We start from the raw sequence: 19,788 nt of genomic DNA on the forward strand, positions 1-19,788 counted from the left end.
AACCACAACAACAGCTGCACCACCACCAACAACAGCTGCTCCAACCACAACGACAGCTGCACCACCACCAACAACAGCTGCTCCAACCACAACGACAGCTGCTCCGACAACAAAAACGGTGGCACCAACAACTACAACTGCTGCTCCAACAACGACAACAGCTGCTCCAACCACAACCACAGCTGCTCCAACCACAACAACAGTGGCATCAACAACCACAACTGCTGCTCCAACCACGACAACAGCTGCTCCAACCACAACAACAGCTGCTCCAACCACAACAACTGCTACTCCAACAACGACAACAGGTGCACCAACCACGACCACAGCTGTGCAACCAACAACAACAACTCCTCCAACCACAACAACAGCTGCTCCAACCACAACAACGGTGGCACCAACAACCACATCTGCTGCTCCAACAACGACAACATCTGCTCCAACAACAACCACAGCTGCTCCAACCACAACAACTGCTACTCCAAGAACGACAACAGGTGCACCAACCACAACCACAGCTGCTCCAACCACAACGACAGCTGCTCCAACCACAACAACGGTCGCATCAACAACCACAACTGCTGCTCCAACAACGACAACAGCTGCTCCAACCACAACCACAACTGCTGCTCCAACCACAACGACAGATGCTCCAACCACGACAACAGCTGCTCCAACCACGACAACATCTGCTCCAACCACAACAACAGCTGCTCCAACCATAACAACAGCTGTGCAACCAACAAAAACAACTGCTCCAACCACAATTACAGCTGCTCCAACCACAACAACGGTGGCAACAACAACTACAACTGCTGCTCCAACCACGACAACAGCTGCTCCAACCACAACCACAGCTGCTCCAACCACAACCACTGCAGCACCAACCAAAACAACAACTGCTCCAACCACTACAACGGTTGCACCAACAACCACAACTGCTGCTCCAACAACGACAACAGCTCCTCCAACCACAACTGCTACTCCAACAACGAAAACAGGTGAACCAACCACGACAACAGCTGCTCCAACCACAACCACAGCTGCTCCAACCACAACAACATCTGCTCCAACCACAACAACATCTGCTCCAACCACAAAAACAGCTGCTCCAACCACAACAACAGCTGTGCAACCAACAACAACAGCTGCTCCAACCACAACAACCAGTGTGGCATTAACAACCACAACTGCTGCTCCAACCACGACAACAGCTGCTCCAACCACGACAACAGCTGCTCCAACCACAACAACAGCTGCTCCAACCACAACAACAGCTGTGCAACCAACAACAACAACTGCTCCAACCACAACCACTGCACCACAAACCAAAGCAACAACTGCTCCAACCATAACAACAGTGGAACCAACAACCACAACTGCTGCTCTAACCACAACAACTGCTGCTCCAACAACAACACCAGGTGCACCAACCACAACCACAGCTGCTCCAACTACAACGACAGCTGCTCCAACCACAACAACGGTGGCATCAACAACCACAACTGCTGCTCCAACCACGACAACAGCTGCTCCAACCACGACAACAGCTGCTCCAACCACAACAACATCTGCTCCAACCACAACAACAGCTGCTGCAACAACGACAACAGCTGTGCAACCAACAACAACAGCTGCTCCAACCACAACAACAGCTGCACCACCACCAACAACAGCTGCTCCAACCACAACAACAGCTGCACCACCACCAACAACAGCTGCTCCAACCACAACGACAGCTGCTCCGACAACAAAAACGGTGGCACCAACAACTACAACTGCTGCTCCAACAACGACAACAGCTGCTCCAACCACAACCACAGCTGCTCCAACCACAACAACAGTGGCATCAACAACCACAACTGCTGCTCCAACCACGACAACAGCTGCTCCAACCACGACAACGGCTGCTCCAACCACAACAACTGCTACTCCAACAACGACAACAGGTGCACCAACCACAACCACAGCTGCTCCAACCACAACGACAGCTGCTCCAACCACAACAACGGTGGCATCAACAACCACAACTGCTGCCCCATCCACGACAACAGCTGCTCCAACCACGACAACAGCTGCTCCAACCACAATAACATCTGCTGCAACCACAACAACAGCTGCTCCAACCACAACCACAGCTGCTCCAACCACAACAACAGCTGCTCCAACCACAACAACAGCTGTGCAACCAACAACAACAACTCCTCCAACCACAACAACAGCTGCTCCAACCACAACAACGGTGGCACCAACAACCACATCTGCTGCTCCAACAACGACAACATCTGCTCCAACAACAACCACAGCTGCTCCAACCACAACAACTGCTACTCCAAGAACGACAACAGGTGCACCAACCACAACCACAGCTGCTCCAACCACAACGACAGCTGCTCCAACCACAACAACGGTCGCATCAACAACCACAACTGCTGCTCCAACAACGACAACAGCTGCTCCAACCACAAGCACAGCTGGTCCAACCACAGCTGGTCCAACCACAACAACGGTGGCATCAACAACCACAACTGCTGCTCCAACCACGACAACAGCTGCTCCAACCACGACAACAGCTGCTCCAACCGCAACAACAGCTGTGCCACCAACAACAACAACTGCTGCTCCCACAACCACAGCTGCTCCAACCACAACAACGGTGGCAACAACAACCACAACTGCTGCTCCAACCACAACCACAGCTGCTCCAACCACAACAACAGCTGTGCAACCAACAACAACAGCTTCTCCAACCACAACAAGAGCTGCTCCAACCACAACAACAGCTGCTCCAACCATAACAACAGCTGTGCAACCAACAACAACAGCTGCTCCAACCACAACAACCAGTGTGGCATCAACAACCACAACTGCTGCTCCAACCACAACGACAGATGCTCCAACCACGACAACAGCTGCTCCAACCACAACCACAGCTGCTCCAACCACAACCACTGCAGCACCAACCAAAACAACAACTGCTCCAACCACTACAACGGTTGCACCAACAACCACAACTGCTGCTCCAACAACGACAACAGCTCCTCCAACCACAACTGCTACTCCAACAACGAAAACAGGTGAACCAACCACGACAACAGCTGCTCCAACCACAACCACAGCTGCTCCAACCACAACAACATCTGCTCCAACCACAACAACATCTGCTCCAACCACAAAAACAGCTGCTCCAACCACAACAACAGCTGTGCAACCAACAACAACAGCTGCTCCAACCACAACAACCAGTGTGGCATTAACAACCACAACTGCTGCTCCAACCACGACAACAGCTGCTCCAACCACGACAACAGCTGCTCCAACCACAACAACATCTGCTCCAACCACAACAACAGCTGCTGCAACAACGACAACAGCTGTGCAACCAACAACAACAGCTGCTCCAACCACAACAACAGCTGCACCACCACCAACAACAGCTGCTCCAACCACAACAACAGCTGCACCACCACCAACAACAGCTGCTCCAACCACAACGACAGCTGCTCCGACAACAAAAACGGTGGCACCAACAACTACAACTGCTGCTCCAACAACGACAACAGCTGCTCCAACCACAACCACAGCTGCTCCAACCACAACAACAGTGGCATCAACAACCACAACTGCTGCTCCAACCACGACAACAGCTGCTCCAACCACGACAACGGCTGCTCCAACCACAACAACTGCTACTCCAACAACGACAACAGGTGCACCAACCACAACCACAGCTGCTCCAACCACAACGACAGCTGCTCCAACCACAACAACGGTGGCATCAACAACCACAACTGCTGCCCCATCCACGACAACAGCTGCTCCAACCACGACAACAGCTGCTCCAACCACAATAACATCTGCTCCAACCACAACAACAGCTGCTCCAACCACAACCACAGCTGCTCCAACCACAACAACAGCTGCTCCAACCACAACAACAGCTGTGCAACCAACAACAACAACTCCTCCAACCACAACAACAGCTGCTCCAACCACAACAACGGTGGCACCAACAACCACATCTGCTGCTCCAACAACGACAACATCTGCTCCAACAACAACCACAGCTGCTCCAACCACAACAACTGCTACTCCAAGAACGACAACAGGTGCACCAACCACAACCACAGCTGCTCCAACCACAACGACAGCTGCTCCAACCACAACAACGGTCGCATCAACAACCACAACTGCTGCTCCAACAACGACAACAGCTGCTCCAACCACAACCACAGCTGGTCCAACCACAGCTGGTCCAACCACAACAACGGTGGCATCAACAACCACAACTGCTGCTCCAACCACGACAACAGCTGCTCCAACCACGACAACAGCTGCTCCAACCGCAACAACAGCTGTGCCACCAACAACAACAACTGCTGCTCCCACAACCACAGCTGCTCCAACCACAACAACGGTGGCAACAACAACCACAACTGCTGCTCCAACCACAACCACAGCTGCTCCAACCACAACAACAGCTGTGCAACCAACAACAACAGCTTCTCCAACCACAACAAGAGCTGCTCCAACCACAACAACAGCTGCTCCAACCATAACAACAGCTGTGCAACCAACAACAACAGCTGCTCCAACCACAACAACCAGTGTGGCATCAACAACCACAACTGCTGCTCCAACCACAACGACAGATGCTCCAACCACGACAACAGCTGCTCCAACCACGACAACATCTGCTCCAACCACAACAACAGCTGCTCCAACCATAACAACAGCTGTGCAACCAACAAAAACAACTGCTCCAACCACAATTACAGCTGCTCCAACCACAACAACGGTGGCAACAACAACTACAACTGCTGCTCCAACCACGACAACAGCTGCTCCAACCACAACCACAGCTGCTCCAACCACAACCACTGCAGCACCAACCAAAACAACAACTGCTCCAACCACTACAACGGTTGCACCAACAACCACAACTGCTGCTCCAACAACGACAACAGCTCCTCCAACCACAACTGCTACTCCAACAACGAAAACAGGTGAACCAACCACGACAACAGCTGCTCCAACCACAACCACAGCTGCTCCAACCACAACAACATCTGCTCCAACCACAACAACATCTGCTCCAACCACAAAAACAGCTGCTCCAACCACAACAACAGCTGTGCAACCAACAACAACAGCTGCTCCAACCACAACAACCAGTGTGGCATTAACAACCACAACTGCTGCTCCAACCACGACAACAGCTGCTCCAACCACGACAACAGCTGCTCCAACCACAACAACAGCTGCTCCAACCACAACAACAGCTGTGCAACCAACAACAACAACTGCTCCAACCACAACCACTGCACCACAAACCAAAGCAACAACTGCTCCAACCATAACAACAGTGGAACCAACAACCACAACTGCTGCTCTAACCACAACAACTGCTGCTCCAACAACAACACCAGGTGCACCAACCACAACCACAGCTGCTCCAACTACAACGACAGCTGCTCCAACCACAACAACGGTGGCATCAACAACCACAACTGCTGCTCCAACCACGACAACAGCTGCTCCAACCATGACAACAGCTGCTCCAACCGCAACAACAGCTGTGCCACCAACAACAACAACTGCTGCTCCCACAACCACAGCTGCTCCAACCACAACAACGGTGGCAACAACAACCACAACTGCTGCTCCAACCACAACCACAGCTGCTCCAACCACAACAACAGCTGTGCAACCAACAACAACAGCTTCTCCAACCACAACAAGAGCTGCTCCAACCACAACAACATCTGCTCCAACCACAACAACAGCTTTGCAACCAACAACAACAACTGCTCCAACCACAACCACAGCTGCTCCAACCACAACAACAGTGGCAACAACAACCACAACTGCTGCTCCAACCACAACAACAGCTGCTCCAACCACAACCACAGCTGCTCCAACCACAACCACTGTGGCACTAACAACCACATCTGCTGCTCCAACCACGACAACAGCTGCTCCAACCACAACCACAGCTGATCGAACCATAACAATGGTGGCACCAACAACAACAACTGCTGCTTCAACTACGACCAAAGCTGTTCCTGCCACAACCACAGCTGCTCCAACCACAGCTGTTCCAACAACAGCAACGGTGGTACCAACAACAACCACAGCTGCTCCAAAAACAACAACAGCTGCTCCAACCACGACAACAGCTGCTCCAACCACAACCACTTCAGCACCAACCAAAACAACAACTGCTCCAACCACAACAACAGCAGCACCAACCACAACCACTGTGGCACCATCCACAACCACAGCTGCTCCAACCACAACAACAGCTGCTCCAACCACAACAACAGCTGTGCAACCAACAACAACAACTCCTCCAACCACAACAACAGCTGCTCCAACCACAACAACGGTGGCACCAACAACCACATCTGCTGCTCCAACAACGACAACATCTGCTCCAACAACAACCACAGCTGCTCCAACCACAACAACTGCTACTCCAAGAACGACAACAGGTGCACCAACCACAACCACAGCTGCTCCAACCACAACGACAGCTGCTCCAACCACAACAACGGTCGCATCAACAACCACAACTGCTGCTCCAACAACGACAACAGCTGCTCCAACCACAAGCACAGCTGGTCCAACCACAGCTGGTCCAACCACAACAACGGTGGCATCAACAACCACAACTGCTGCTCCAACCACGACAACAGCTGCTCCAACCACGACAACAGCTGCTCCAACCGCAACAACAGCTGTGCCACCAACAACAACAACTGCTGCTCCCACAACCACAGCTGCTCCAACCACAACAACGGTGGCAACAACAACCACAACTGCTGCTCCAACCACAACCACAGCTGCTCCAACCACAACAACAGCTGTGCAACCAACAACAACAGCTTCTCCAACCACAACAAGAGCTGCTCCAACCACAACAACAGCTGCTCCAACCATAACAACAGCTGTGCAACCAACAACAACAGCTGCTCCAACCACAACAACCAGTGTGGCATCAACAACCACAACTGCTGCTCCAACCACAACGACAGATGCTCCAACCACGACAACAGCTGCTCCAACCACGACAACATCTGCTCCAACCACAACAACAGCTGCTCCAACCATAACAACAGCTGTGCAACCAACAAAAACAACTGCTCCAACCACAATTACAGCTGCTCCAACCACAACAACGGTGGCAACAACAACTACAACTGCTGCTCCAACCACGACAACAGCTGCTCCAACCACAACCACAGCTGCTCCAACCACAACCACTGCAGCACCAACCAAAACAACAACTGCTCCAACCACTACAACGGTTGCACCAACAACCACAACTGCTGCTCCAACAACGACAACAGCTCCTCCAACCACAACTGCTACTCCAACAACGAAAACAGGTGAACCAACCACGACAACAGCTGCTCCAACCACAACCACAGCTGCTCCAACCACAACAACATCTGCTCCAACCACAACAACATCTGCTCCAACCACAAAAACAGCTGCTCCAACCACAACAACAGCTGTGCAACCAACAACAACAGCTGCTCCAACCACAACAACCAGTGTGGCATTAACAACCACAACTGCTGCTCCAACCACGACAACAGCTGCTCCAACCACGACAACAGCTGCTCCAACCACAACAACATCTGCTCCAACCACAACAACAGCTGCTGCAACAACGACAACAGCTGTGCAACCAACAACAACAGCTGCTCCAACCACAACAACAGCTGCACCACCACCAACAACAGCTGCTCCAACCACAACAACAGCTGCACCACCACCAACAACAGCTGCTCCAACCACAACGACAGCTGCTCCGACAACAAAAACGGTGGCACCAACAACTACAACTGCTGCTCCAACAACGACAACAGCTGCTCCAACCACAACCACAGCTGCTCCAACCACAACAACAGTGGCATCAACAACCACAACTGCTGCTCCAACCACGACAACAGCTGCTCCAACCACGACAACGGCTGCTCCAACCACAACAACTGCTACTCCAACAACGACAACAGGTGCACCAACCACAACCACAGCTGCTCCAACCACAACGACAGCTGCTCCAACCACAACAACGGTGGCATCAACAACCACAACTGCTGCCCCATCCACGACAACAGCTGCTCCAACCACGACAACAGCTGCTCCAACCACAATAACATCTGCTCCAACCACAACAACAGCTGCTCCAACCACAACCACAGCTGCTCCAACCACAACAACAGCTGCTCCAACCACAACAACAGCTGTGCAACCAACAACAACAACTCCTCCAACCACAACAACAGCTGCTCCAACCACAACAACGGTGGCACCAACAACCACATCTGCTGCTCCAACAACGACAACATCTGCTCCAACAACAACCACAGCTGCTCCAACCACAACAACTGCTACTCCAAGAACGACAACAGGTGCACCAACCACAACCACAGCTGCTCCAACCACAACGACAGCTGCTCCAACCACAACAACGGTCGCATCAACAACCACAACTGCTGCTCCAACAACGACAACAGCTGCTCCAACCACAACCACAGCTGGTCCAACCACAGCTGGTCCAACCACAACAACGGTGGCATCAACAACCACAACTGCTGCTCCAACCACGACAACAGCTGCTCCAACCACGACAACAGCTGCTCCAACCGCAACAACAGCTGTGCCACCAACAACAACAACTGCTGCTCCCACAACCACAGCTGCTCCAACCACAACAACGGTGGCAACAACAACCACAACTGCTGCTCCAACCACAACCACAGCTGCTCCAACCACAACAACAGCTGTGCAACCAACAACAACAGCTTCTCCAACCACAACAAGAGCTGCTCCAACCACAACAACAGCTGCTCCAACCATAACAACAGCTGTGCAACCAACAACAACAGCTGCTCCAACCACAACAACCAGTGTGGCATCAACAACCACAACTGCTGCTCCAACCACAACGACAGATGCTCCAACCACGACAACAGCTGCTCCAACCACGACAACATCTGCTCCAACCACAACAACAGCTGCTCCAACCATAACAACAGCTGTGCAACCAACAAAAACAACTGCTCCAACCACAATTACAGCTGCTCCAACCACAACAACGGTGGCAACAACAACTACAACTGCTGCTCCAACCACGACAACAGCTGCTCCAACCACAACCACAGCTGCTCCAACCACAACCACTGCAGCACCAACCAAAACAACAACTGCTCCAACCACTACAACGGTTGCACCAACAACCACAACTGCTGCTCCAACAACGACAACAGCTCCTCCAACCACAACTGCTACTCCAACAACGAAAACAGGTGAACCAACCACGACAACAGCTGCTCCAACCACAACCACAGCTGCTCCAACCACAACAACATCTGCTCCAACCACAACAACATCTGCTCCAACCACAAAAACAGCTGCTCCAACCACAACAACAGCTGTGCAACCAACAACAACAGCTGCTCCAACCACAACAACCAGTGTGGCATTAACAACCACAACTGCTGCTCCAACCACGACAACAGCTGCTCCAACCACGACAACAGCTGCTCCAACCACAACAACAGCTGCTCCAACCACAACAACAGCTGTGCAACCAACAACAACAACTGCTCCAACCACAACCACTGCACCACAAACCAAAGCAACAACTGCTCCAACCATAACAACAGTGGAACCAACAACCACAACTGCTGCTCTAACCACAACAACTGCTGCTCCAACAACAACACCAGGTGCACCAACCACAACCACAGCTGCTCCAACTACAACGACAGCTGCTCCAACCACAACAACGGTGGCATCAACAACCACAACTGCTGCTCCAACCACGACAACAGCTGCTCCAACCATGACAACAGCTGCTCCAACCGCAACAACAGCTGTGCCACCAACAACAACAACTGCTGCTCCCACAACCACAGCTGCTCCAACCACAACAACGGTGGCAACAACAACCACAACTGCTGCTCCAACCACAACCACAGCTGCTCCAACCACAACAACAGCTGTGCAACCAACAACAACAGCTTCTCCAACCACAACAAGAGCTGCTCCAACCACAACAACATCTGCTCCAACCACAACAACAGCTTTGCAACCAACAACAACAACTGCTCCAACCACAACCACAGCTGCTCCAACCACAACAACAGTGGCAACAACAACCACAACTGCTGCTCCAACCACAACAACAGCTGCTCCAACCACAACCACAGCTGCTCCAACCACAACCACTGTGGCACTAACAACCACATCTGCTGCTCCAACCACGACAACAGCTGCTCCAACCACAACCACAGCTGATCGAACCATAACAATGGTGGCACCAACAACAACAACTGCTGCTTCAACTACGACCAAAGCTGTTCCTGCCACAACCACAGCTGCTCCAACCACAGCTGTTCCAACAACAGCAACGGTGGTACCAACAACAACCACAGCTGCTCCAAAAACAACAACAGCTGCTCCAACCACGACAACAGCTGCTCCAACCACAACCACTTCAGCACCAACCAAAACAACAACTGCTCCAACCACAACAACAGCAGCACCAACCACAACCACTGTGGCACCATCCACAACAACAGCTGCTCCAACAACGACAGCAGCTTCACCAACCACAACAACTGCTGCTCCAACCACAGCAAACACTGCACCAACCACAACAACAGCTGCACCAACCACAACAACTGCTGCTCCAACCACAACCACTGTGGCACCAACCACAACAACTCCTGCTCCACCATCGACAACAGCTGCTCCAACAACAGCAGTATCTGCTGTGACCACAGCCACCGCATCTGCAACCACAACAACTGCTGCACCAACAATGACAACAGCTGCTTCAACCACAACCACAGCTGTCCCAACAACAAGCCCAGATGCTCCAACAACATCAACAGCCTCACCAACCATAAAATCACCTCTAACATCAGCTGTTGCTCAGACCACAATACCTGTTTCAATAGCATCATCAACAACAACAACAGCTACTCCAAATCCAAGCACTGCGTCAACAACCAAAACAACATTTGTGACAACAACCACTTCTGCAATAACCACTACAATTTCTTCAACAACTAAAAAATCCACGACAACAACAAGTAACGCATCTTCTGTCAGAATTAATGTAATCCCTCTTGTACTGGGACTCTTTGTCTTCATCATCTATTATTAAACAGGAAAATCACAGATGGAACCCTATGAAAACCACTAAAACTATGAAAGGATTTTTTTTTTTTATTGTCAATGTTTACTTCTGTTCTTCTTGTTTAGTTGGGATTTAAATTTAATTTGTTTCAGATGTAAGAAAAGGGGTCTGGGTAAACCTGAGGATGGATAACTATTTAACACACAATTACCTTTTTCCAAGTGAGTTATAAAGTGTAATATACATTTAATATTTACTTATATTTAACAAATATATTTATCTTTTGTTAAACTTATCATGCAAATGTCTTGAATAAATGTAATAGTGTGCAATAATATGAACAGAAATATATATCCATATATCCATAACTAGTTATTTGGGGATTTTTGTTATGCATATATATTGTCAGTTTTATATTACAACAGTGATTCAATGACAGCATTGTAAAACTACAACAACAATTACACCAAAAATGCCAAAAGATAACAACTGTGACTGTGATAAAGTTTTCAACAGACATTATGATGGGGTTTTTTTTGTGCTTTGGAACTGTCCCATTGATGACAAGCATGGGGAATATAAAAGCTATGACAATATATTTGTTTTGAATAATGTTATGATTATTCTGAATGTCACTTGTTTTCTTGATTTTTCCCAATCATACTGATGGCCACACATGGCCCCAGTTTTATCTTTCATCCACATCTAAACAGAAATAAGTACAATCAGGAGGTGGGGGAACCCTAAGTTTAGTTGTAATGAAAGAATAACAAGTCTGACCTGTGCTACTGCTGCTCTGATTTAGTGATCTTTGTGGATTTATACAACTCAATTCAACAAAATCTAACCCAATATTCCACAAACTGTTTGGCTTTGGCTGATTTCCATCTCCTACACTGACTTTATAGGGGAAAGTTTATACTATCTTTATGCTAGTTGGTATAAAGTTGGTATGATGGTGGAATTCAATGAATGATTCTAAGTACCATCAGTTTAAATTCAAATTTATCTCTGCTCCACTTGATGTAACCTAACTCTGACCATGAGCATCTTACCTTTAAATCTAACCTCTCTTCTTCCTGTCTTGCCCTATCTTTCCTACAACTTTCTCCATCTGTGAGTGAAGTTATCTTTTGTTCTTTTCTCCCTACAGCAGCTGTACCTTTGGCTACAGTAGTAGACACTCTCTGTGACTTACTGCACACAAACAGTTTGTGTTTTGCTCTGCAAACCTGTTAAATGGAATTCCTTCACATAGAGTTTCAAACTCTGCGAGAGTCTATGGAGTACAGTTCGCAGCAGGTGAAAACACTTGCTGACAAAAACTCATGACCTACAGTTAGTGACATCACTCATAAAGGGAATGACCCAACTCTCACAATAAAATTTTAAAACCTCAAAGAAACTGTTATCGAGCTCCAGGCCTGCAGCATTGACAGGTATCCCAGAGAAGGCAGAATTGGACTCAGAAACAATGGTGAGACAGTTTATTCAGGTTCACCTGAAACTCTTAGAGGACACGATAAAGACCACCATCTTTTATCGTACCCATTGTCTGGGAGGGAAGCAACTGGACCAGGGAAGGGCTCAATTGTGCTCAGATCTGGACATTTTAAACAGAAAGAGCTGGTAAAGAGCTGCGGTCTGGAATTGAACGTGATTTGTTGATGTACAGAATACAATTTGAGGTATTTGGTGATTAGACCCAGTTGGCCCATCACAGCAGAACGGAATCCCAGCAGGGATAGGGATTAGGGCAGGACCCCCAGAGATTAGACATTGATGATGGAGATGAAGATCGAGGCTTGAATGGAGCCTGAAGTCTGAGTAATGAGAGGCAGAGATGGGGAGGAGGTAGGTTGTGCGAAGGCATCTGCAAAGATGAATGACAGATGTGCAGTGAGATTTAAAGTACATGGAGTGGAGGACTTCCGGTCAGCATGCGACCAGAGTAGACGCAGGAACGAACTGCTCCGGTGAACTTAACTCCACTTTGACCAGTTTCACCCCTTCAACTGCCACCTTTAAGTCGCTTACACTTGTAACTACTTTTCTAGGGTTTTGAACACTTTTAACCCTTTCCAATGGCTTCTAAGAGTGCAAAAGCGAACAAAAAGGAGGAAGCTAGCTTAACACTGGAGGCTATCACCACGCTGCTCCAGCAGCACCGAGATGAGTTGGCATCTGAATTTAAGACCTCAATTAACGCCCTCGATTCAAAACTGGACCAGGTAGGACAAGCCCAAGAGGAACAGGCCGAGAGAGTTTCATTCTTGGAGCTTGCAACTGAAGACCTGAGCCAACGTGTCGCTGACCTTGAAAACACGTGTGCCGCTCTTCGCGAAGACAACAACCAGCTAAAGAACAAAGTCACTGACCTGGAGAGCCGTAGCAGGCGTCAGAACATCCGCATCCTTGGACTGCCTGAAGACACTGAAAGTGGGTGCCCCACTCACTTCTTTTCCAACCTTCTCTGTGAGTTATTGGGCAAAGAAATGCTTCAGTCTCCACCGGAGCTCGATAGAGCGCACCGCTCCCTCGCAGCGAAGCCGCCCATGGGACGCCCACCTCGCCTGGTGATCATCCGCCTGCACCGATACCAGATCAAGGACCTCATCATCCGAGAAGCTAGGAGGAGAGGGAAATTCGACTACCGAGGCGTGCCTATCCAAATTGTGGAGGACTACAGTCCCGAGGTCCTCAATCAGCGGGCGCAGTAGAAGGACATTATGTCAGAGCTCTATGGGCGAGGCCTGAGGCCGGCTCTCCTCTTCCCAGCACAGCTTCGCATAACGCAGGCCAGCGGCACCAGAAAGTTTTTCAGCTCCGTGGATGGACCAGGCTCAACACTACATTGAGAGGCTCCCAAAGGCTCCGGAAGCCCCATGAAGAATTATTACTAATAAAACAATGGCACCAAATGCAGGTACCAAACATTCCATATAGGTATAGAGGCGCAGTCGGGATCCACGTAAGACGTTGCTTTTCCCCTCCGAGTGTAGCGATATAGTCTGAATGCTATAGTACTGAAATGCTGATTATTACTTTAATTTAACTCAATAATCTTTTTTTTTTTTTTTTTTGATAAATAAGGAGACAACCTCATTGACTTCTACCCGTTGGCTAATGACATAATACCTGTTGCACGGAGACGGGGAGTTTTGTTATCTACTCGTAGCCTTCTGTCTGTTCTTATTCAATAATTCAGTTATACCAGTAGTACTTATTGAACTACATCATCTTTTTTGTGTTTGGTTGTTTGTTTACATACTTGGACTCTGCTTTGAAACACTCCAGCAATTACATTTGGACTTGGTGGCTGATACAGTTTCAAAACTTAACAGTATTATAAGGGGTTTCAGCTTACTATGCTATGGCCACCGGAGCAGTGGTTCGACTGCTTCAATACCTAGGTTATTGCTTTCATAGACAGGAGGAATAACACTCTAAATATGTTAAGTTTGAAGAGTTTGAAGAGAATAACAGGATAGAATAAATAAGCATAAAATAAATAAACGTTAAATAAAAGCTAAATTAAAAAGGTGGGTCTTGAGCCTGTTCTTAAAAACATGTACATTCTCTGCGGCCCTGAGGTCCTCCGGCAGGCTGTTCCACAGATGAGGACCATACCATTGAAAAGCTGCCTCTCCGTGAGTATGTGTCCTGACTTTAGGGACAATCAAAAGGCCAGTACCAGAGGACCTCAGGGTCCGCGAGAGTTCATATGGTAAAAGCAGATCTGAGAGATAAGAAGGCCCAAGACCATTAAGACATTTAAAAACCAATAAAAGAACTTTAAAATCGATCCTGAAACACACGGGGAGTGTCATGGTTCGAATTTTGAGGAAGGGACATACGACTGAAAGTCCATAGTGGGTCAACACAAATTATTTTATTAAAACACATATATGTGGTGAAAATGGGCTCTGCAAAACATCAGGCTCCATCTCCCGCCTGACAATAGGTGGGTGTAATATTTATACTTATGATGACCAGTAACTCGCGTCACTAAAACAGAACAGTTCCTTTTTCAGTTCCTCCACCGCCTCCCAGATGCATCCTGTTATTACACTTGTCTAGACTTTAGACAACACTTGCAATCAGTTTACCCAGACAGGCTATGTGTCTGTGTCGTTAATCTAAGTGCATGACCTCCCTCTACGTCATCTGTTACCAGGCAAACATCCATAACACAGGGCACACGGCCTTTATTTCCTTTCTTAAACACTCATAGAAAATGTATGTTAAATTGTATATATATAAGCAATCCTTCCAGCTTGAACTTTGCTCCATTGATCGGCCAGACATCGCACTGCCCGTAGCTTCAAACCATTAATTAACTTAACCGAGCTTCAACCCTTTAATTATGCAATATGTGTATAACATGATTACAGTTGCACCTGCAATGAAAGATTATGTGCTTATACTAACACCTGAAATACAGACTTTAATATAACATCACCAGTTTCAATAAATGTGTCAATGAAATGATAACAATGATAAATCATAAATGATGCAACAGTAATAATAAGGATTATGAATAGTAACATAGATTATGAATGTAAAATAATATTTCACCTCGACAGGAGCCAATGCAGCGATTCTAAAACCGGTGTAATGTGGGCCCGCCCTCTGGTCTTTGTCAGCACACGAGCTGCTGAGTTTTGTAAACGTTGTAAAGTTGAAATATTCTTTTTAGGAAGACCAGAGAGCAGGGCCGTAGACTAGAAATAGTTCTTCCAAAAATTATTTCGAAAGACCAGACAGGCTTCATTAAAGGTCGTCATTCATATTTTAACATAAGGAAGCTATTTAACATAGTCTACTCCAGCTCTACAGACTCTGATGAATGTGTAGTCTCGCTTGACGCTGAAAAGGCCTTTGATCGAGTTGAGTTCGATTATCTCTTTGCAGTCCTTGATAGATTTGGCTTTGGAGCAAAATTTACTTCATGGATTAAATTACTCTATTCTCAACCATCTGCTACAATACGAACTAACCTCCAATTGTCAAAACCTTTCAAACTTCACAGAGGCACACGCCAGGGATGTCCTCTCACCCCCCTGCTTTTTGATCTGGCCATAGAACCCCTTGCCATTGCATTCCGCAGTTGCAAAGAGGTACACGGCATTTGGAGAAACAATACAGAACATAAGGTCTCGCTCTATGCAGATGATCTCCTGCTCTTTATTTCTAAGCCCTTAGCCTCACTACCATCTGTATTGAATCTACTTAGTCAATTTGGTCAGATTTCAGGGTATAAACTGAACCTTAATAAAAGTGAGCTCTTCCCGCTAAGTAGCAAAGCAAGTATGTTAGACTTCACCTGCTTGCCCTTCAGAGTTGAAAGGACAAAAATTACATATTTGGGAATCACAGTGACAAAAAAACATAAAAACCTTTTCACAGAAAATGTGAGTGCATTGCTGAACCAAGTGAAGCGGTCCCTTACCCACTGGACACCACTCTCTGGTAGGACGTATCAATTCAATTAAAATGATCATTCTACCCAAATTTTTATACCTTTTCCAGGCCATACCCATTTTCATTCCCAACACTTTTTTCAATAAGCTGGACTCTGTCATCTCATCTTATCTATGGCAGGGTAAACGCCCAAGGCTTAATAAGATGCATCTTCAAAAATCTAAAATTGAGGGTGGGTTTGCACTTCCCAACTTTTGTTTTTATTATTGGGCTGCTAACATACGATGTTTGGTGTTTTGGTATTTTTACCATAATCGGAGTGGTTGTCCTGACTGGGTCACTATGGAATTGCATAGTGACAACAGTATATCCTTACCAGCTGCACTTTGTTCTCCACTCTCATCCTCTTGATTCAACTTCATTCCCAACCCTATAGTGGTGCACTCATTAAAAATATGGGGCCAGTTTAGGAAATATTTTAAACTTTGTGACTTCTCCCTTCTCAGCCCCATTGCATCTAACCATCTCTTTAAACCTTCTACCCAGCATGGTGGGTTTGCGGAGTGGCACAGAAGTGGAATAACTTGCTTTAAGGACCTATTCATAGCCAACAAACTAGCATCATTTGAACAACTTGCTAATAAATATATTCTTCCACCATCACACTTTTTCAGATATTTGCAAGTCAGGCACTTTATTTATTCCCAGACTTCAGGCTCAAGCCCTCCACCAGAGCCTACACTACTAGAAACTATCCTACAACTCAATCCAACCAATAGAGGGCTGATTTCCTTACTTTACAATAAAATGTTAAATTTGACACATACCTCTTCATCCAAGCTCAAGATACTGTGGGAAGAAGACTTAAACATGGCAATCTCTGACAAAACATGGGCCTCTATACTCAAACATGTCAACACAACATCACTATGTGCCTGTCATTGTTTAATCCAGTTCAAAGTGGTGCATAGAGCCCATTTCTCAAAATCCAGATTATCCCGTATCTACCCTGAAATCACTCCATATTGTGACAGATGCAAAACTGCTGAAGCCTCACTGGTCCACATGTACTGGTCTTGTCCCAATCTCACTCAGTTCTGGTCAGAGGTTTTTCGTACCCTGTCCAGGATTCTCAGTGTGACGCTGGCCCCCGGCCCCCTTCTTGCTCTGTTTGGCATCAGTGGGAATGAGGTGCTTCTACCGGCCTCTAAAAAACAGGCATTATCATTCTGTTCCCTGTTGGCCAGGAGAGCAATCCTACTGAGGTGGCGGGACGCTGCCCCTCCCACTCACAAACAGTGGTTATATGACCTCATGGCCTGTCTAAAACTGGAAAAGATAAGACACTCACTTCAGAACTCCACTGGGAAATTTCAAAACATGTGGGGACGCTTCCTTGATGCTTTTCAAAATCTATCCGGTTGTTCAGTCAGACGTCACGGATCTGGCAGCGATGTTTGATTCTTGGCTCTCGAGGGAATGTTGTTTTCCAGCATGCCAACATACAAAATGTCATACAGTGCACTAACAATTGTTGTAAAAATATTAGTTACTGTGCCTCTGCTGCAGTTAAACCTTGTTGAAAGGTCTTCATGACCAAAATTAAGTTTGAGCTTGATCAGGGTTAGAAATAACTGGTCAATTAGGGGCATCATTTGGACAGTCCAATCAGAATGATATTTAAGATCAAATCTGGAAAGAAGCGCTTCTAAAAACAGGACAGAAGCAGCATCGGGCAATCCAGTATAGTACTGGACCCTTTCAGGATTGTCAGATATTTGACTGAATGAGAAAGTCTGCTTCTGCTTCTCTACTTGTTTTTTAAGTTTTTCATTCTCTATTCTTAGCATGTCATTCTGAATCTCTAGCACCAGAAGACTTTGGGAAGAACTTGTGGAACTTGCAGTAGCTGTCTGTGTATCTGCATTGTTGGAAGGATGTAGCTCATCTGATCTTTCACTCTGATTTTCACCAATAGCTGGGACCTGCTCTTTTTTCTTCTTTTTTCTAACAGGGTTGTGGTCATCTGGGAACTGAAAAGACTTCCCGTCGTTCCATGCAAATCTTGTTGGCCCCGCAGCTTTTCCTTGAGGGAAGTGCCAACTGCAGACTCTTGAGTTGCAGTTTGGGGTGAAGTTTTCACGTCTGTGGAAGTGTTTAAAAAGGCAGAGAGAAATTTCAGATCATACGCTAGCCCTCCATTAGTTATGATTAATAGAAAAAAAAAATAGAGATAAATAATAGAGAGAAGCTTCTTTCATCCAGATGAGAGAAGCTTCAAGAAACTTAAAACTTAAAGAAGTCCAGATGCTTTTCTTACACATCATTGTACTAATTTGCTTTTAAGCTTACCAGAAAGATATGTACTGACAACCTTTGCTAGCTATTTGTTGGTTAGGTCTTTATTTTGGTAATTAACTGGCACATAGGCTGGGGATTGTAATGTATTTTCTTACATAGACATCGCTTTTTGGACGTAATTTTTATTCCTCTGAGCGTCGAAAGCTAACTAAGGTTCATATATATAGCGAAGTGACCCTTAGCTCTCAATCTTTGCTTGGAGAAATAAAAATGACTTCAAAAATGCAACAACGTCTTTGTATTAAAAAAACACAATAAAATCCATTGTCTATATAAGTACAATTACTCGTAAAAGCCAGTTTGTCTTTTAGTAGCGGGTTTTAATTGTTCATCACTAGCTATATTAGCTAACTAAAGTAAGAGCCCACTAGCTCTTATCTTACAAATTTATTCATTCACTTACGAGTTGTAACATACCTTATCAACTTCAGCCACTTCCTCTTCTCTCTCTTTTCACAAGGAAACCGGTAAAATGACAGTTTAGACTGTTGTTTTGAGCCAGATTGGTTAAAACAACCAGGAACACAGCATTGTGTCATATTGAACACAGGAGCGTTTAGACCCGGAAGTAGGATTCGTCGGATTCGTCGCGTCATCACTGAACAACCGGATAAGAATTTTTCAGCAAACTCTCTTAAGTCAGGTGTGGAAATACAGTGTGCGGGTGCAGGCAGTGACCTGGGTGGGAATGAATGGGATTGTTTTGCAGGGATTATGTTACTTTGGGATATATTATACATTTGTTCGAAGTGTAGTCTTCAATAAATGAAATGCATGTTCAATTGGTTTTCAGGTGACTGAATTGGCCATTCAAGAATATTCCACTTTTTTCCTTTAATAAA

The 19,788-nt window shown here is 47.0% G+C and overlaps 2 protein-coding genes across 2 annotated transcripts in view; one reads left to right on the forward strand and one right to left on the reverse strand.

The window, feature by feature from the left end:
- The window catches only part of LOC146633445 (uncharacterized), a 62,081-nt gene extending 48,200 nt beyond the window's left edge, over positions 1-13,881 (forward strand). Inside the window, exons 16-22 of the mRNA XM_085351855.1 lie at positions 827-1,001; positions 1,719-2,668; positions 3,572-4,253; positions 4,674-5,089; positions 6,081-6,118; positions 7,561-9,238; positions 13,258-13,881. Of these exons, the coding sequence (XP_085207981.1) occupies positions 827-1,001; positions 1,719-2,668; positions 3,572-4,253; positions 4,674-5,089; positions 6,081-6,118; positions 7,561-9,238; positions 13,258-13,881 (4,563 nt within the window). The remainder of the gene's footprint in view (positions 1-826; positions 1,002-1,718; positions 2,669-3,571; positions 4,254-4,673; positions 5,090-6,080; positions 6,119-7,560; positions 9,239-13,257) is intronic.
- Positions 13,882-18,021: 4,140 nt separating this feature from the next.
- Positions 18,022-19,485, reverse strand: LOC146633446 (uncharacterized). Its single transcript, XM_085351856.1, has 2 exons — positions 19,364-19,485; positions 18,022-18,730 (listed from the first exon to the last, which is right to left on the reverse strand). The coding sequence occupies exons 1-2, from the start codon at positions 19,483-19,485 to the stop codon at positions 18,022-18,024; spliced, it is 831 nt and encodes a 276-aa protein (XP_085207982.1).
- Positions 19,486-19,788: the final 303 nt, after the last annotated feature.

Source organism: Diplotaxodon limnothrissa, linkage group LG4 (genome assembly GCF_057381915.1).
Source record: "Diplotaxodon limnothrissa isolate DT_005_m linkage group LG4, D_limnothrissa_male_GT1.1, whole genome shotgun sequence".
Classification (NCBI taxonomy): Eukaryota; Metazoa; Chordata; class Actinopteri; order Cichliformes; family Cichlidae; genus Diplotaxodon; species Diplotaxodon limnothrissa.

Excerpts from the sequence above, each read along its gene's own strand:
- LOC146633446 (XM_085351856.1), bottom strand. The coding sequence starts at position 19,485 with ATGACACAATGCTGTGTTCCTGGTTGTTTTAACCAATCTGGCTCAAAA. Across the intron at positions 18,731-19,363 it reads AAGTGGCTGAAGTTGATAAG|ACGTGAAAACTTCACCCCAA; the intron begins GTATGTTACAAC and ends ACACTTCCACAG.